General features: G+C 36.6%; 1 protein-coding gene and 1 long non-coding RNA gene across 3 annotated transcripts in view; one reads left to right on the top strand and one right to left on the bottom strand.

The window, feature by feature from the left end:
- NTN4 (netrin 4) overlaps positions 1 to 20,774 on the bottom strand; it is a 113,660-nt gene that overhangs the window by 31,481 nt on the left and 61,405 nt on the right. For both annotated transcript variants that reach the window (XM_082739298.1, XM_082739299.1), the window contains exons 4-5: positions 10,989 to 11,115; positions 8,881 to 9,069 (exon numbers count right to left, since the gene is read on the bottom strand). In XM_082739298.1, coding sequence (XP_082595424.1) covers positions 8,881 to 9,069; positions 10,989 to 11,115 — 316 coding nt within the window. The remainder of the gene's footprint in view (positions 1 to 8,880; positions 9,070 to 10,988; positions 11,116 to 20,774) is intronic.
- LOC309869003 overlaps positions 1 to 20,774 on the top strand; it is an 89,393-nt gene that overhangs the window by 46,290 nt on the left and 22,329 nt on the right. The window contains exon 2 of the long non-coding RNA XR_014313922.1: positions 2,407 to 2,489. This is a non-coding gene — a long non-coding RNA (uncharacterized lncRNA). The remainder of the gene's footprint in view (positions 1 to 2,406; positions 2,490 to 20,774) is intronic.

The raw sequence follows: 20,774 nt of genomic DNA, 5'->3' as shown, positions 1-20,774 counted from the left end.
CCAGAATGGAGCTTCACGAAGAACTACAGTCAGTGATTATTTAATCATACACAATCACATCCTATAGTGGTTTAGTGCTACGTTCTGAAGTATGTGAATGCAGAAATAAAAATAAATTGTCAGTGTAATGGTAAGCTAATTTTATCATAAATCCAGTCTCATTACACAGTAATGCACTTTAAAATATGAGGTATTCATGGGGCGCCTGGGTGGCTCAGTGGGTTAAAGCCTCTGCCTTGGGCTCAGGTCATGATCCCAGGGTCCTGGGATCAAGCCCCGCATCAGGCTCTCTGCTTGGCAGGGAGCCTGCTTCCTCCTCTCTCTCTGCCTGCCTCTCTGCCTACTTCTGATCTCTCTCAAAAAAGAAAAAAAAATATATGAGGTACTCATGGTAAATCAATTTATATATTATGAATAAGAAGGAGTTTTCTGAATGGAATCACTAGGTATTTATTTTGAAACTGTTACACGAAAGACAGACATCTTCGAATTCTGCCAGATTTTTTTTTTTTTTAAAGAAAAGCAGAGGTCCTAAGTTAGACATTCTTCAGAGGAAAAGATAAGTGACATAAATGCTTATGAGCATTTATATCTATCTTTGAGTCAGAAAAAATGTCTAGCCAGAGTTTTAGTAATCCTTTAGGATTTTCTGTCAAAGATATGGTTAATTCAGTGAGTAGATTAAGTTATAGATGATTATTAGCTCAAAATCTTTCATCCAAGGATGGAAGTGATAGAGATCACACTGGAAATAATGGTATATGCAATGGTTCTCAAGTGCTGGCCAGGGGACCAAAAGACTGAATCAGAATCACCAATGATGCTTTTTAGAAAAAGATACAGATTTCTGCCCTCAGTTCCTGTTGGAGAATCTGATTCAGAAGATCTAGGGAAGGGCTGTGAGAGTTCATATTTTCAATAAGTGCTCCAATTGACTCTGATCCATTGACAGGTTTGGGAACTAATGATTAGATTGAGGCAGTGCTTGAGATTAGAGAAAGAGGCTGAGGCAAGACTTCATTCAAGGGAGAGACACCATTTCACCTGTGGTGTAGAGTCTGAGTTTGTCTGAGTTCTTGATTTGAAAAATGATCTGATAGCTTGAAATTGGGGGGAATACTTAAGCCACAAAAATTGGCCAGTGCTACAAATCAGGGCATTTCCCCTCACAAGAAAGCTAGCACACTACTGTTCAGTGGGTTATTCTCATATTTTTAATGTCTGCCAAAAGAAAATCTACTTAGGTGATAGGCTACCAAAGGTACCTAAGGGACATTCAAGATTTCAAGTGAGTTACTCTAAAAGAGACTGCTCTTTTAAAACAGTATTCCTCAAAGTATCTTAGTACACAGTGATAATTACATCTTCCTTTTTACTTCTGTACCTTAGCAGCCAACCAAGTTGAGCCTCCATTCTGCCTTCAGCCCTAGATTCAGCTGGAAAGATTCACATTTTCCCTTGTGTTTACAGACCTTAAATGCACTGTCCTTTACATTTTTTTTTTCTGAGTTGTAGAAATAAATTTAGTCTCAATGATCTCTACTAGCCTTAAAAAAACAAACAGCTCTGGAATCCTCAGAAGTACTTTCTTGGCTATGGAAAAGTGTAGTTGATTGTTTGGGTCCCACAGTTGGTTCTGCTTAAGGCTGGAATAAAGAGGAAGTGAGACTAGAGTTGATTTCATTATTCACAGGAATAAATCTTTCAGCTAATAGATTAGGTTTAGAGCTCTTTTTATTCAGGCTTGATGAATTTATGACCATCAACTAAAAACGTATAATAGGGACAATAACATTTAGCGAAGTGCTTGTCAGGAGAGTGGAAGGGAAAAAAATAGCCTGGAACATCAATAGGGCCAATAAATCCTTGACTTATTGGCAAAGAGCTAACTGTGAACACAGTCCCAAGATGAATGTCACCGATATTTCTTGGCTGGAATGGTGTGTCCAGGTAAATATTTTATGAAATGTGTTCTATGAGAAAGAATAACATCAGTTCGTTTCACTTTCTAGATCAACTCATAAAAGTCAACAAAGGCAATCATTGATGAGAAAGTAAGACAAACACTATGTACTTTTAGAAGAAAAAAAATAAAAATAATCCCCAAAGAAGTATCAAAGGCATCTCTTTAGGGAAGTCTTCCCTTAATTGCTTTCACCCTACCCTACACTTTCTCTAAGACGCTCAATGTATCTCTTTCATTGTTTTGATCATACAGTGGGAATGATAATGGTACCAATATCAAAGAGCTTTTGTGAAAATTAAATGAGTTAATAAATATAAAGCCTTTTGAAGAGTGAACAGAGACTAGTAGGCATTCAACAAATGTCAGCTATTATCTATTATATCATCACCATCACCACAGTATATTGAAATAATCTGTTTCTTACATTTCTCCCCATTTAGAATTAAAGATCTTTTAAGGAAGACCTTTTCGTCTTTACAGACCTAGTGCTTTACCACAGTGCCTCGCAGAGAGGAGGTACTCAGTAAGTGTTTCCTTAGCTAAACTGAGGTGTAATTTATACTTCTAGTAAATTTTGTCCGGGCTGCTGCTTCAGAGTTTCAATGGATCCAAATTCCTGAGAAGATATCAAGTAGGAAATAAGGGAGAGATGTTTTCATAAGTCATCCCTGGCAGTCCAACAGACTAGACTGCCCAGCCTTAGTTAATATTATGTTTGTGATTATTTTGCTGATAGGAATGTAAAGTTTATTATTTCCTTGATATATAGTTATACGCTCTAACACTTAGAAATGAGGAACAAATATACAAATATACAGAAGGAATCTTCTGGGATATGTCTCCCCAAGTGAAGTCATCATATAGATATGTCACCATACAATAGCTGCATTTTCCAGTGTATTCTGTAGAACACAGGTCCCAGTAAGAAAAGTGTTCTCTGGTTAAATATGAGAGACACCTCAAAGCTTTATAGGAGGTATAGAATGAACATTAGCATATTAAATGGTCTGAAAAATCCTGAAGAAAAAAATCTTTGATTAATTCACCATTTCTTAAATTTGAAGGTCATAGAAGATATTTTCCTAATCTAATTCCAATTGACATCTCATAAAGTTAGTGTTCCATGAATCAAACTTTAGGAAAAAAACCATACTATGGAAACATATTTATCCGGATATCCATTTTTTCTCAGTAAATCTCTTTGTAATTCATTTTTATAAATTCTAAGTCCATACGCACACAAATAGAAATGCACATCTTGGTTAATTTGGATGCTCAGGGAATAGTAGGATGTTCTAGCCAACTTAACCATAGAGTAAGTGCTAAGATGTGTTTAACCTTTGTTAAAAAGCATTCTGGGGATGGTTGGCTGGCTCATTTGGTAGAGCATGTGACTCTTGCTCCTAGGCTTTTGAGTTTTAGCCCCACATTGGGTGTAGAGATTACTTAAAAATAAAATCTTAAAAAAAAAAAAAGAAAAACATACTGAAACAATTTTAAATTTTAGTATGATACAGTCACCTGGAAATTTTTTAAAGTGCACGTTTGATTCAGTAGGTCTGGGATGGAATAAGAAGTTCTGTATTTTCTAATCAGCAACCGGATGCTGCCAGTGGGGCTGGTCTATGGGCCACACACTGAGTAGCAGGTTACTTTTCCACCTTGGTAAGCACAGTAGAATAAATAAAATTGTTATTTTGAATAACATTGTACATGTTGATAGAGACACATACTGAGATAGTTAGGATTTTTTAATATCATATCATAATATTGACTTGTTTTCCTCATACTACCTTCCTCAGAAAAGAAAGGTGGGAACTAACTGGGAGAAAAGTTCTAGTTACAGCAATATTTCTATCAGCATCTAGCATGAAATCTGGTACACTCTAACATAAATGTTATGTACAGGGATCCCTGGGTGATCAGTCAGTTAAGCATCCGACTCTTGATTTTGGCTTAGGTCATGGTCTCACAGAGTCCTGGGATCAAGCCCCACGTTGGGCTTCGCACTCAGCAGGGATCCCCCACTTGTGCATGTTCTTTCTTTCTCTCTCTCTCATAAATAAATAAATCTTTAAAAAAAAATAAAATGTGTACATTATTTATCATACACTTTATTATCAGAGTTACTAACTCTGAAGGTGATATGTAGACACATCTGTTAAGGAGGTGGTTAATGATAGGAAGATGTTACTAAATAAAAAAACTCTGCCAAATATATTGTCACTCAAATAATATACTATGAAGAGTGTGAAAGTAGGGGAAAGGATTAGATGTGCTAATAAGTGTTGGCAGTTACCCCTCACTCAGAAAAGGGAAGAGAAGAACAAAAAGAGTAATATTCTGGAAGAAGCTCCAGTAAGGAAACCCATGCTGAGGAAGCTGACACAGACAACTTGTCCCAAACATATGCTGGAATAACCATAAAATGAATGGAGATGTGCCTTCCTCAGCCATCTAATCAGTGGACCAGGGAACTATCTAGAGTACGAAAGAAGGAAATACAGATCTTCCCCCGCTAATCCATGTACTTCCTACAGATTATACTAAAAGGGCTAAATTAGTATCAATTATTTTCATAACTTCCTTACTTGGTACATTAAATACCATGAAAATATTTGTTCAGGAGTGATTAGCAATTTGACTCAGTAGTAGTCATTTCTTTTTTCTTTTTAAAGATTTATTTACTTATTTGAGAGAGAGAATGAGAGAGAGAGAGAGAGCACAAGCATGAGAAGGGAGAGGTCAGAGGGAGAAGCAGACTCCCCACGGAGCTGGGAGCCCGATGTGGAACTCGATCCTGGGACTCCAGAATCATGACCTGAGCCAAAGGCAGTTGCTTAACCAACTGAGCCACCCAGGCACCCCAGTAGTAGTAGTTTCTATCTTCAAGTGTTTCAGAATCTCACAACTTAAAGTGTTGAGGAACAAATTCAGAAAAATTTGTTATAATTACCTTACAATGTTTCCATTTTAAAAAAATAAATTAATGTAGTCTTGATGGGAGTTTTCACTGAAATGGCTTTGGTGCTTTTGGTCTTCTAATACTTAGATAATGCCTATAAATATCAACTTGGCAGGACCCAGGAAAATTATGCTAAATGATATTTATTGGCTGATTATCAACTACTTGTAAGTAGTTCAATCAGGTCCTTCTCACTGACTGTGTCCAAGATGAGGACAGCTCCAGCCAACCACCCATCTTATCTACTACTCTCATTCCCTTACCTTCTCTTGCCTTCCTTCCCTTTTTCTTGCCTTTCTGGTCATTCTGTATTTTTTTTTTTCAGTTCTCATAATATTTCATATTCTTTCTTCCTTCTGTTTCTTTTTGGCACTGGTTATTTTCTCCAGAAGGAATAGCCATGTTATGTTGATTCCTATTAAACTTCAGGTCTCAGGTCTTACATCAAAACTCAAAACACTCAACTCTGGTTAACTGCTCCTCATGGGCTCTCCTCCACACTCTCTAACACAATACTGATCACCTTGTGTGATCTAACATACATGTACACACGTATATACCATTTGCCTACATACATACATAAATACATTTACACACACACATACATAAACATTGTGAAAACACTATCTAATGTGTTAGTTTCAACTAGTTTCACGTTTTGCTTATGTTTTATAGAACTGGTAGTTTGGGGAGCAAAACTTTAAAATCTTTGTACAAGTCTCTAGAATAGTTATGTAAGTAGTGACCATTAATAAAGAGTCAACTTTTAACTAATCTCCTTTTTCACATTCTTTTTATAAAATTCTGAAGTGGTGAGCTCTCTAGGGTTTCAAAAGCTAGAGCTGGCAACCTTTTTATATTTTGTAAGAATATGAGCCATAGCACAATAACAAAAAGAAAACAAAGCAAAAATTTAAAAACGTATTTATCTTGGTTCCAAGTTTGCCAATAAACCTTTTCTTTCTTTTTCTTAAGGATTTTATTTATTTATTTGACAGAGAGAGACAGCGAGAAAGGGAATACAAGCAGGGATATTGGGAGAGGGAGAAACAGGCTTCCCGCTAAGCCTGGAGCCTGATGTAGGGCTCGATCCTAGGACTCTGGGATCATGACCTGAGCCCAAGGCAGATGCTTAACAACTGGGCCACCCAGGCACCCCTAACCTTTTTCTATTTCTGTTTTTAATGGTTAGAGAACTTTGTTTTGTTCCCTGATGTATCCCAAACACTTGGCATATAATAGGCATTCAGAATATATTCATTGAATGACTTAAAGAACAAATATGTAAGTTAGGTACATTGTACAACCTACTGTTTCAAGTCAATGTTATTTAATAGTATCTTTGAAAAATGTATTCTGAAAATGTTGCCTGTCGTCCTACAGGATAGTTACCTTATCTAAGTCACTTAATGATAAATTAATCTCCCTTCCTATTTCATCTGCTTGGTAATTTGTACATTCTCATTTTTTAAACATTTCTGCTAGTGGTCTGAAGATATGCAGTGCACATTATCTATCTATCTATCTATCTATCTATCTATCATCTATGTCTTTCCTTTTTTTTAAGATCTCATTTTTAAGTAATTCTCTACTCCCAAATGAAACTTGAACTCACAACCCTGAGATCAGGAGTCATATGCTTCATCAACTGAGCCAGCCAGGTGCCCACTTTTTTTTTTTTTAATCTTATTTTATTTTATTATTATTATTTTGGTAGGCTCCATGCCTAGTATGGGGCTTGAACACATGACCCTGAGATTAAGAGTCACACGCTTTTCTGACTGAGCCAACCAGTCACCCCCCTATCTATTTAAATATATCCTGTAGAAAATGGTATTAAGACTGAATATATTGTGCATCTAAGCAATTTCATAGGCAGACACTTCATTCAGCACTTAGGGTTAAGGAGCTTTTATTTTATTCCCTAAGGTCCTGTAGGTTTTAAAGAAGTAATTATCTTTGACATAGGTATTTTTGATCAATAAAGAGTAGGGATGCTGTAATATTATTTCCCATCTTCTATCATATAGGACAATAATAGTTATTATAATACTAGTTTTCATTTCTTGAAGGCATACTATAATAGGCAGTACACTAAACAGTTCACATACTTTTTTTTTCACATCTTTTTTTCCCCTAAGATTTTATTTATTTATTTATTTATTTGAGAGAGAGCGAGAGCTAGCAAGAGAATACACAAGGAAGGGGGGACAGGGAGAGGGAGAAGCATACTCCCCACTGAGCAGGAAGCCTGACCATGTGGGTGGGGCTCGATCCTAGGACCTGGGATCATAACCTGAGCTGAAGGCAGATGCTTAACCAACTGAGCCACCCAGGCAACCACTTTATCTTATATAGCTATCATTACAGCCCTATGGGGAGAAAAAATATCAAAGTCCAAACAGCTTGAATAGCTGGCACAGGGTCACATAGCCATAAGGAGCAGGGAAACTTCTATTCTAGATCTGTTCAAAACCTATTAAAATGAAATTCTGAGTACAAAGAGCAAGAGTGAAACCGTATTCTCAGAGAAATAGTAAGATGTAGACAGAAATTTTGAGCTCAATGTCAAAAGTGAGCTGGGCCACCTTCTGTCTTTTACAATCTGAGAAAAAAACAAACAAGCCCACTCAAATTTCGTGTAGATACCACCTGTCCGATGTTATAAAATATGTATTTATTAAGAGCAATAGAATTATTTTCCTTTAAATTAAAAAAAAAACCCAAATATTAAATGGATATTTCCCATTATATTGCTACCTTCTGGTCACTGTTTCTGAGCTAGAACACGGAGTCCTTGGTGGGAAAAGGAAGTACATGATCATCAATCTCCATTAATAGTCTTGAGTATTTTTTGTCGTCAAGTTAAGAGTTATGTTGTTTCGGCAACTACTCATGTATTTAGATGAACTCTTAATACACATTGAACATCTGCGGAAGCTCCGACTGCACCTTTCACGGTCATGTTTCAGATAATGTCTCATTAATTGAGCCCCTATTTTTAAAAAAAATTTTACTCTTTTTTCATATAAATCTCTTGGAATTATGCTACAAAAAAGCAAAATCTATTCGATAAAAATTTAGTATTTGGGGAAAGAGTAGGGGATTATTGCTATGTTCTAACTTAGTTTATGATACAGGGGTACATTAGGGCAGTGTCAGCCGAAGTGTATTCATAATGACACCCAAACCCATGGTTTTTCAGGTGTTCAAATTCGCCGTGGAGATAGATGAAAGCTCGAATGACCCAAGTACTCTTTATCAGTTTGAGTCTGCTTATTGCCTACGTCCTACTCATATATTTAGTCTTAAGATAATTTTACAGGGGCACTTGGGTGGCTCAGTGGGTTAAGCCTCTGCCATCAGCTTGGGTCATGATCTTAGGGTCCTGGGATCAAGCCCTGCATCAGGCTCTCTGCTCAGCAGAGAGCTAGCTTCCCCCTTTCTCTCTGCCTGCTGCTCTGCTTACTTGTGATCTCTCTCTCTCTCTCTGTCAAATAAATAAATAAAATCTTTAAAATAATTTTACATACCCTCTTCTAAAGTAAGCTCTATACCAAATGTGGGGTTTGAACTCACAACCCTAAGATCAAGAGTCACCTGCTCTACCAAGCCAGCCAGCTGCCCCTTAAGATAATTTTAAACATCTCTCCCTCTTCATCATCCTTTTTTCCCTTTATTTCTCACCTTGTTTTCCAAAATGTGGTGCTACAGGAAACAATTTTACTTCATGCAGGGTGATTAAAGAGATTACATTTATGAATATGGTACTCTTTTCACCTAACAAGTTAAAAATTTGTGCCGCTTATCAATGAAGAAAGGAACTAGTGTGTTGGAGGGTACTAAGAATTTCATGACCTCTCTCCCATGGACCAGCATATGAAGGATGGAAAGATTCATCTCTTTTGTACAAGTCAAGCTTTTCCCCAGGGACCTCTAGTTCACTTACTTTTGCAAGCATCTGGAGCAGAGAAGGGTCTCCGGAGGTCCCGGTAGAAGCCTGGCTTACATCGCTGGCAATGCTGACCTTCCGTATTGTGTTGACAATCAATGCAGACGCCACCGCTGCGATTGCCTGACGCCTCCCACACGCTAATGTCAAAGTGACAGGCATCAGCATGCCCATTGCACTTGCAGGCTGAGGGGGGAAAAACGTCATGGCAGGAAAAACAAATAATTAAAATAACATTCTCTAATATTCAGGCTGTTAAAGATGAGGTAATGATTGCTAAGTTTTTTTTTTTTTTAATTGAAGCATAACTAACATACAGTGTTGGTATTTAATTTTATTTTTGGTTTTTTAAGTAGTGCACATTTGCGCAGTACAAGATTCAAAAAAGCCTATAAAAAGGCAGAGACTTTTATTTAGTTTTAAAATTTTAAATAAAAAAAATTAAGTTGTAGGATATGCTTGAAAGTCAGCAAAGCATGGATGTATCTTCTTAGACAGAGATATTATTATTTCCTTAGCAGCTGGGGTTGACATTTGTTTTGGAAAGACTATTTGAGTGGTTATCCATTTTTTACCTCTTTAACAGTAACACTTCACCATTTCCATTCCTGCTTCTTCTCAAGCACCAGTGTCATCACTAGGAGTCCCCTGACCATGCTTAGAAAACCTTACACTGTCAGACCTCATTTGAAAATGAAAATTCATATTGCAGTCACAGATCTAAATTCATGCTCACTAATGAACCTGGAAAGAACCTTGTAGTGGACAGGGGTTAGTAACTTGGCAGGTAGACTGATTTGTCTTTCAAGAGGCACTATTCCTCAGTATTTGATGTACTTGGTGGAATACAAGATAGTCTCCTGTAGAGCCTGGATTTTTGGTGGTTTTGTTTTGTTTTTAGAAGGGGTCTGCATTATTTCTTTTGTAATAATTTTGCAAAGGCACTTATAAGATTATCAATAACACCAAGTGACAAGTCTCTGTGTTCTAGATGTATTTAGATACACAGTTGGTGTCTGTGGAAAGACCAGAATGGCACTCTAGGAATTTAGGAGAAATTCTTTAGATTCTCTTGATGAGTGATTTAGAATAAGAATCCAGACTTTTCCTGGAGGTCAACTGTGTTTGTGCTATTGTTTTTTCATTGTTTCCTTGACATGTTATGATTTTTTGATGAGATTCACAATCTTTAGAAAGCATAATATAAGATAATTTAAAATTTATGCTTAGAGGAAATCCCTTACATTTCCGAGAAACTTAAATAAATCAACTAGGATTCCAAATTATGTATGGGAAGAGACTTCCCACAACGTTACTGACAGAACTTGCCTTTAAATTCTTGCAAAACTGAAGTTTTTAAGTATAAACATTGTTACGGGCATGTGTATTTCTCTGAATGTTTTGAATCGCAAAGAAAAAAAATGGTTTGTATTCCCATATTTTTTACCCTCTTATCTAATCTCCAACCTCAAACCAGAAGTTAGCCCTAGTAATGCAGTCTCATTCTTGACGTACTGGCTTAATTTCAAATCTGACTTTTCATTTTAAGTATCATAAGTGAAGGCATCATGGTATTATGGAAGAAACATTTAATTTGGAGACTGAAGAGCTGGGATCAAGTCCTGACTATCATTTATTATCTTTGACAAGTTAGTTAATCTTACTGAGCCTCAATTTCCTGATCTCTCACATGGGATTAACACCACCTGGTTGCTTTATAGGGCTATTTTGAGAACTGAATTTGAGATAGCCATTTTCATGATTATAATTTGGTATCTCAGCTACGAGGGCAATTGTATGCCATAATTTTCAGGGGCTCTTGTGTCTAGCCATGTTTTTATTTTGTCAACTTTTCAAGAAAGTCTTGCAAAATGTCCAAGAAAATGGCCAACACATTGTTGGCAAAATAGGCACACTGGCAACTTTGCAAGCAGTGATTGCTTCCAATGGTTGAGGTCATAGTGAGCAGTGATATGAGCTATGTTTGTGTAGGTCACAGTGCCTTTCACCCACCGCTTTATACTGTGTTTCTAGAGACAACAAGCAGTCCACAGATAAGTTTACTTTACAAAGAAGGCTTTTAGTCTTGTCAGCTTGGTACTCACTTCTGCACTCATGAGGAGATCCCGTTTTGCCATCAGCTGCCTCCCAAGGGCGGTCGTTGTATAATGGTGCACAGTGTTGGCAGTGGGTACCTGCTGTGTTGTGCTTACACATACACTTTCCATGGACCTACAAACAAAAATAAGTAAGAGATGTGAAGCACAAACAATGTCAGGAAGGAATATTCTTCGCACAATCTTATCTCATTGGTTGGCTTTAGGCATATGACATGCATTCACTTTCCTAAAGAAGTCATCAAGGTGTGAGGTCCTTTCTTTAGTTTGTCCTCTGATTAATTCAGAAGATTACATAGAAGGGGCACCTGGATAGCTCAGTCAGTGAAGTATCTGACTCTTGATCTCAGCTTGGGTCTTGATCTCAGGATTGTGAGTTCAAGACCAGAGTTGGGCTCCACTCTGGGTGTGGAGCCAACATTAAAAAAAAAAAAAAAAAAGCTTACATAATACATTTTTCTTGGCTGTAGGTTACGTGACCCTATATGAGTAATTCTGGAGTAGTGGCTAGATATTTACTTAAATTTTTAATACCTTAAAATTTTTCAAATTCCTTACACAAAAGTGCATCTTTACTATAAAAAAATTTGGAAATCTGTAAATATGATGATTTCATATCACAATCAACATTTGAAGTTTATATTTCTAGTACTTTAAAAATACAATTATACATATATATATATTAAAGATTTATTAGAGAGAGAGAGTGAAACAGAACGTGAGAGAGGAGAGGGTCAGAGTGAGAAGCAGACTGAGCAGGGACTTGATCCTGGGACCCCAGGATCATGCACTGAACCAAAGGCAGTCATTTAACCAACTGAGCCACCCAGGTGCCCCCCCACTCTCTCTATTATATATATATATATATATATATCATATATATATATGATTTCATTTATTTATTTGACAGAGAGCAAGTGCATGAGAGAGCACAAGCAGCGGGAGTGGCAGAGGGAGATGGAAAAGCAGACCCCTGCTGAGCAGGAAGCCTGACAGGGGGCTAGATCCCAGGACTCTGAGATCATGACCTGAGCCAAAGGCAGATGCTTAACCAACTGAGCTACCCAGGTGCCCCAAAATACAATTATATTTAAAACTTCTTTTTTCATATAACAATATATTGATATAATCTTTCCATTTCATTATATATTCTTGTATAGCACACATTTTTTAAAAAAGATTTTATTTATTTATTTGACAGATGGAGATCACAAGTAGGCAGGGAGGCAGGTAGAGAGAGAGTGGGGGAAGCAGGCTCCCCGCTGAGCAGAAAGCCCAATATGGGGCTTGATCCCAGGACCCTGTGATCATGACCTGGGTTGAAGGCAGAGGCTTTAACCCACTGAGCCACCCAGGCGCCCCTATAGCACACATTTTAATGGCTCCCTTGTATGGTATACAATTTATTTGACCAATCGCCTATTTTTGGTTATTTAGGTTTTAAATATTTTTACATATTATATTCTAGTTCTATAACAAATATCCTTGTAGCTATTTGTGTACATCTTTATTTATTTAGAATGTATTTTCCAGAAGTAAAACTGAAAATCAAAATAAAAAATATATATAAATTTTAAAATATTTATCAAAATCAAAATCAAATATATATATATATTTTTTAAGGCTTTGAATGTATTATGTCATAATGACCATAATGATTTTGTTTTAATCCCACAATTCAGAGTGGTTGAGTTTATTAAAATAGTGTTCCTCATAGGGAGGCATACTTCAGTAGAATTCTCTAAGATCTGAGAGTTTTACGAGAATTTTAAGTTTTTTTTGTAGACTCTCACCAACAGTTTCTAAAAATTAAGCTCTTGGATCATCATACTCCCTAATACCTAAGGACTGCCATGAACTCCAGCACCAACATGCACTTATTGACACATGATGTCATGACTGTGCAAATGAAAGCTTTGTAAAGTAGCTCAGAATGGGATCCTTAAATCTGGATCTATGAGTCTTGTTTTGTTTTGTTTTCCTTGAGAAACAGCATAACAGGCAAATTAGCATGAAAGTAATAGATGATAGCAACTAATCAACAAATATTTAATGTATTTCCACCAGGATATATAGTATGTTAGGCAATGTTTGGTACACAAAGCATTATAAAACTTAATTTCTGTGTTTAAGAATAGTATAATGTAGCTGGATTAAAAATATTTACATAGAAAAAATTTACAGATAAACAAAATAATAAATACTGAAGAAAATAAAAGGATGTTGGAATTTAAAAGATGTAGGAATCACCACAGATTGATAGTTGTGGAGGGCTTTAGGAAGGGGGTTGGGTTTTAAGCTAGTCCTTAAAGATGGGCAGTATTTCTGACAGATAGAAGAGAAGAGACTTCCCAGGAAGAGGAAACAAGATGAACCAAGGTATGGTGCTAGGAGGCTAGGGAGAATCTGTGAACAAAGTTCATTTGAATACAACCAAAATATTTTGACTGCAGTGATAAAGGAAGTACTAGAAATGACATGTACTCGAAGTGGCCAGAATCAAAAGGAATCAAACCGTAGAGTTCATCAAATCTGGAAATAGCTACCCCAGTACATTGATGTACTACTGCTTGACCCAATTTAACACCAGAGTAAGTCGTGTTTTCTTACCCAGGAGCCCCTTTCTCTTTTAATTCTCTTAGCATATATGTCTTTGATTCCACTGGTAGAGGCACTTTGGATTATGCATTATCCAAGTCTGTGATATGACTTCTATGGACCTTATGCTCATAAAATGTTCAAGTGCAGGAATTATATAGGGCTTGGAGGACTGCAGGCTACTTGTGGGTGAGCCCCATGAGGTCTAAGTGGTGTAATCTGGAAAATTTCATAAATGATTTTGGTGGCTACCTTGCTAAATTTCACTTCTGTGTATTATAATATAAGGTTTCTATACTTAATGAAAGTTAACTATAACTGTCCTTTTAGTTCTTAGGGATTAATTAAAGTATTACTTCTTCTTAAGAGGGTAGGATTGGCTCCTTAGAGTACAATGATGTTGCAAGAATTTTTGTTAATTTTCCTTATAGAAACTGAACTAGTGTTATAGATCCAACTTACTGCTTTTGGTCTTGGAATATCCAAGTGTGAGATGAGTTACAGTTACCTGTTTTCTTGGGCTTTTTTTGATGACAGCCTCTCCTAGGAGCTGGTTAGATGTAAAGTCCCATGGAGTTGTAAGATACATCTCCATTCACACATGCAGGTGAGTCCGAAATTTGCACTTAGATTTGGAGATCTGCAGGAATTTAATTTTTACTGCTCTACGAGAGTGTGGTCTTCCAAAGTACCTGGGTAGCTCAGTCAGTTGAGCTTCTACCTTCAGCTCAGATCATGATCCCTGTGTCCTGGGATCAAGTCCTGTGTTGGGCTCCCTGCCAAGGAGGGAGCCTGCTTTTTCCTCTCCTCCCTGCTTGTGCTCTCCTTTGATATCTCTGTCTCTCTCTCTCTCCTCCAAACAAATAAATAAAATCTTAAAAATAAATAAATAAATAAATAAATGAGTGTGGTCTTTTTATCCCAGCTCTTGGAAATCTGATTTTCATATTTTCTGGTAGAAATGCTCCAGTCCTACTGCTTTTATTAAATCTTTTAAATTCAGCATTCCTTATCATGATGAAAAAATAGAAACCCTTTTTTAAATAACTTTGGCATGGGAAGGTTCTTCAAAGACTCTCAGTAAAAGCTAGATGCTGACTTCATACAAAATGGAGTCTTTGGAAAAATTGAGTAAGAAAATTCTCCCAAAGTGGAAACGTTTAGTAAAGTGAAGACACATTTATTATATAGCTAGCAGAAGATGGTAGGATAATGAAAATTAGTGGGAAGAGTAGTTTTACAATTGTCTTAATTCTATAACCTGTAAAAATAATCCCACATACAGAACACCAAGGATACAAATATTTGATGAAGTTAGAGTCAGAATTCCTGGAATAAACCACCCCTAATTCACCACTACTGTTATATGGAGTATTATCTGAAGGGGGCATTTTAGAAAATGTTAAAAGTAAATATGGTAAAGACCAAAGTCAATAAATGCTATTTATATAAAACGTCTTAGTCCTTGATGCTGTGCCTAAAGAACATGTAGGATTTTCCTTAGATAAAAACCCCAAAGTAATATTCTGGGGAAAATCCTTAAATAAAGAGGGCACGTGTTGGGGAGGTAGATTCTATATAGATCATGGAATATATTAAATATCAGCTTAGGATGCTGGAATTTACCCTGTAGGTACTGAAGATCCATTGAAGATCTTTGAATAAGGAAATGATTAAAAGGTATATTAAATACATGTTCTTTTCTTCTCTCTTAAAAAAAAACCTTCTTTCTACCTCATTCCCATCTTGTCTGTTGTGTTCTTTCTTCCACTTCCCTTTTTACTGTTTCTATGCCATACATACATACATATATATGGTAAATAAATATACCAGCTTATGGTTTTGTTTAGTTTGTTTGTTTTTACCCCAGCTTATGGTTTCCAACAGCCAGTGGCACTCACATATATTTTCTGATGATGCTCAAAAATCTAAAATGTTGTTAATTCTTATTGCCTTTTAGCATCTCTTCTCCTTTTAAACAACCATTTATTGAGTACTGTATAAAGATAGATGCTGTGAAGTATTGTTCATTTTCTTTAGAGGAACTAAATTTTCATTATAGGTCAGTTTATCAGGTTTGGTCTTGGAATGCCTGAGCCTATACGTAAAACCCAGCCGTAGCCCACAAGTTGCAGGCCTCAGGAGGGCACAGACATCTAGGGAAGCCTCATCAAACATTCACATGTATCACAAGATAATGGGGACAGGTCCTTTCCCTCTGGAGTACAGATTTCAGAGCATTCCCTTGCTCCCACATGCTGAGAATTGGGATGAGCCTCCCAGGGCCTGAAAAATGCCAGCCCAGCAAATTTTTCTGCACACAGAAAAATTCGAGGAGCTATCATTTTGAGAATTACCAAAAATAGCTGTAAATCATTATCTAGACTATCTGAAACAAGAAATCCTTCCTCAGCGATACAACCATTACTGTTCAAGCTTGAAAGATCACCCACTATTTGATGCTCGTGAAAAATGTGCAAGTAAAACTAGGTCTTTATTGGGGGGAAGAAAAACAACAGAAAAAGGAAACTTTAGTACCAAGTTAAACATAGCTCTTGTTTGATACACAAACATGAATTAATAAGGGGCAGAAAAATGGAATTATATACTTAAGGTGTAGTTGAAGAAGAGGGGTGGCTGGTTGTCTGATTGGAAAAGGAGAAATTGACTTTAATCGCAAGTTTATAACTCCTAATTATCTAAGAAGTATACCTTGGTATTTTGGTTATTCTGTGCATTTCATAATCCCCTTTTTTATACTAAGAACTATTTTTATACTAAGAACTATTCTGTTGATGTCAAAAATTTTCCTACTTGTATCTAATATTATTTGTTGTTAATATTAACCTATATGCAAGTAATTTTCAGCATACTTATAGGGAAGGACTCATGCAAACTTTGAACCACTAATTTAAGCAATTATTGGAAAAGGCATGCTCATTAGTAACTATGCACTTTAGTGCCATATATATATCTATGTAGATATATATATATTATAGATATATTATATATATTATATCTATATATATCTATTATATATTTTATATATATATATATATATATATATATATATAAAGTATATCTATTTGGTTCTAACATATATATTAGCCAAATAGATAAGGAGAGAAAATGCAATTTCTTCATATTTGAAGTTACAAACATAGGAATCTAAGTTGGGGGCAAAATGAGGAAATTATTATCTTTCAGATCCATCACTGGAAGATAGATAGGTCTTGCCTCAAAACGCTGCTTCTTCATTGCTGTTCCTTTTGGGGCAGAAGAAATTCCAGCAGTCTGTACCCATGGAGTTGAGGAAATTGGCCATGGCAAGAGAATGTGAGAATTGGATCATTGGTAGTGTCAGGTATATATGGGTTGGACAGTCACTTATCAAGATGTTGTAGAATACTTAAACATTAGATGGAAGATTGACTTAGACAACATTCAGGGTCCTACCAGTCTTAGGATTCTATGATTTAAAAAAAAAAAATTTATTTATTTATTAATGAGAGAGAGAGAGCAAGAGCGAGCGAGTGTGAGGACAAGCAGGGGGAGAGGTAGGCAGGGAGAGAAGGAGGCTCCCCGCTGAGCAAGGAGCCCTATGTGGGACTCGATCCTACCACGCTGGGATTGGGATCATGACCTGAGCCGAAGGCGAATGCTCAACTGACTAAGCCACCCAGGTGTCCCAGGATTCTATGATTTTAAGGCCTTCTTCTCTGTTTTGGAAATACTGTTGGTTGTAGGCAACTACCCATAATCTTTTCTAAACTCCCAAGAAGACTTATATGGCTGGGTCCTACTGCCAACTCACCAATGCAGAACATTTCCAGATCATCTGAAAATCAAAGGGATTTTGGAAGAGCTAGAAGAGTATCTCTTCCTTCCTGCAGGCACTTCTTGTGACACACAGATGAAGAAGTAAATAAATGTTAATAGATATTCTCTGAAGACAGACTTTCATTTGTTGATATTGACTATACCTAAACGAGCATAAATTCTATTCTTTTTATTTTTCTTCTACTGTTTTCCACCCCTGCTGCATTTTTAAGAAATCATGGGCTAAATATCATTCTAGCTCCTGCCTTCCAAATAAAGGTATACTTCATCATCTAGTAATGCTTGCTACAGACATTCACCATAATGGAAATTACCGAAGCAAAAAAATCAATCCGGTTAATGCTTTGGAGGATTCATATTAATTGAATTCTTTTAGGAATGCCTGAAAAAAAATTGCTTCCCAACTGCTTTCCAAGAAAGAAAGGAACAGCTGTTGCTCATGTCTTACTAAAAATTATAATGAAAATTAGTGGTGGGGGGGAACCTTCACAGCTAAGTATTCAGAAATTCTTGTTTCATCAAGTAAGTGATTTTCTTGTGCCATGGTGCCTTTATTGTTTACATATACATGATTTTATTTTCATTTTTCCCATTCAACTTTGAATTCCAGTGGCAAATGAGTTTTCTTTCATACTGTCATTGGAACGTTAAAAAATGTTTGTGAAAAGAGAAGGCAAACAGTGCCTATTCTATGAACCAAAGGAAAATGCCCACTTACAGGCAGCTGCAGCAATTCACAGAACTCTATTTAACTACGACAAATGATTTAGAAGTGGAACAATGCTACACAGCAATTTAAGACAAAATGTGAAGGCAAAAACTGATTCATTTCTAAAGAGATAATATGTCCCTTTTAGAAGAAAAGGATTAACTTCTAAAAGAATGAACTTCTTATGCATGCAAAGAGATAAACTCTAATAACGGGCTCGCCTGTTAGAGCCTTCCCCTCTCAAGCTGGACAAAAACCACAGACAACAATGCTGCAGCACAAACCTTTGAATAGAAAGCATTGTGAGGAAAACATGTCTTTTCATTAACAAATAAAATATCCCTTTTCTCCATTAAAGGTTTGAATGTTTTAATTTAACAGAAGATGTGGGAGTGCTATGGTGAATATGAAGCATAATAATTGAGTTTGGTGGAAAAGGTGGCTTGAAACATACTGTTTCAGAATGGGCCCAAAAAGTTGAAGGCTGAGTATTCCAAACCCTTGCCTAATAATATATATAGCAAGAATGCAACCAATTGAAAAGTTTTATGATCCATTCATTGGTCTGAACTTGGACACTAGAGAAAGCAGTCCTTGTAAGAAAGTATGGGCAATAAAATAAAGTTAGATATAGAGCAGAAACAATTATGATTAAAGAATGAAAACTGGCCAGTACTTTGAGACTTCTCTTGTCTCAGCCAGTTGCCTGAAATTCTTCCTGTAGAAATTCATTCCTTTAGCTTTAAATGGGGTTGGAGGTCCAGGAGCTCCCTACGAAAATGCACTTATGCTCCAAAGGGGGCAAATCCTCATATATTAGCAACAAACATATCAGCTGGGATTATAACCATCTGTTCTCAATCGTAGAACTAGACTCCAAGTTGCCTCGAGGAGGAAGAGACTTCATGATTGAGGAGAAAAGGGAAGGTCTTAGGGGTAAAGGGAAGGAGCCAAAGACAAACTATGCCTACATTCGTCGTCTTGCCAAGAACCTTGCTTTGGCTGAAGAGCTGGAAAAAAGCATGAATGGAACAAATGCAAATTTCATAAGAAAACTGCATGTAATACACTGTATAGTAATCATGGGCTTATCTGCCTCCTCTGCTAGACTGTAAGCCCATTGAGGGAAGAAACTATGGGTTAAATTTCTTCGAATCTCCAGTAACTGACATGTAATAGGTTTTCAACAAGTATGTGTTAATTCTTTTTCATTCTGCAAATATTTTCAATAGAGCATTGATAACCTTAGTTATTGGATTTAGTTACATTTTATAAACTTGCCAAGAAGGCAGAGTACCAATGATGCATTTGGGAATAGGATACTTTCAATTGTCACAAAGCAGGATTTGGGGTAGAATAAAATTGAAAGACATTCAGGTTTGTCCAGAGTGCTTCCTATAAAGTGTATACTAGTTTACATCCAGGCAAGGCATGTGGGCAAATGCGTTCTTATCTGTAGTAGTCATCTCTAGTTGCTGTGGATGATCTGTAAGCTTAAGGAACATGGAGGGAATGTTCCCTCCCTCAGTCACAGAAGTAAATGAGAATAATAATAACAACAGTGATGATGATAAATAATAACAATAGTAGTAGTAGATAATATTGAGTAGCACTCTGTACTGGGCACTGTTCTGGTTCACTGCATAACTATTAACTGATTGGATTTACACAAGAACCCTGTAAGGTAGGGACAATGATCAGTGCCATTTCACAAGGGAGGAAACTGAAGTTCAAAGAGTCCAGATAATTTGCCTAAGGTCACAAAAGCCAGTAAGTGCTGGAGCGACAGTATTTGAATTCTAGGAGGCTGACTCCAATTATCTTAACTCTTACCTATGCTATGATAAAACCCTAGGAAGAAGGATTTTGAGGCGTCCACTTCAGCCAAGTCCCTTAAGAATGTTACCTCAGTAAAACAGATGTGTTCCAAAACAATTTGTCCTTGGAGAACTCTTGAGGACAGAAGCTGATTTGGGCTCAAAGTGAGCCATTTCATGACGTTTCTGGTCTTGAGTGCATTATTAGTCCTGCTCCTCTGGGAGAAGCCTAGTGGTTTTGGAGATAGGAGAATACTAGCAGATTGGCCCCCATCACCCCCTGGCATGAATAAGTTGAGGGCATGTAAGGGATCTCATTGGTTCAGTGTAAAACCTGAGTCCTGAAGTTCAGTGTAAAACCCGAGTCCAAAAATTAATTAATTTCTGGGCCACTGCAAGTTTTACTTCTCAGAAACTTGGTGAATAAATTTATAGATGAAGAGGATAACGGGAATGTAAATAAACTCTAATTAAAGATGTGTTCCTTGTGGATAGCACCTCTTTATGTTATTTACTGTCCCTTTTAGATGCCATGGGGTTGGAAAGTAATATCATATAGTGTGGTGATTTTTACAGTCAGTATTATTTATGTTATTAATAGCAGTACTGTCAGTAATTCAGGTTATGGAGAATGGTTAAGTGAAAATATTGTAGATATCCTAATGATTCAGATACATTTTTAGATTCAGGTTGCTATGTTATTTCCATTTTTTTCATGTACAAAATTTTGTATACCCCAAACTGTGATTTGTATATCTAAATGGCAGTTTATTTGTGCCATTGTGCACGCTCTTTACCACCAAAAAAAAA

This window comes from Mustela nivalis (assembly GCF_964662115.1).
Source record: "Mustela nivalis genome assembly, chromosome: 7".
In the NCBI taxonomy this organism is placed as follows: Eukaryota; Metazoa; Chordata; class Mammalia; order Carnivora; family Mustelidae; genus Mustela; species Mustela nivalis.
Note: the sequence above shows the minus strand (reverse complement) of the source record. Positions and strands in the feature narration are given on the sequence as shown.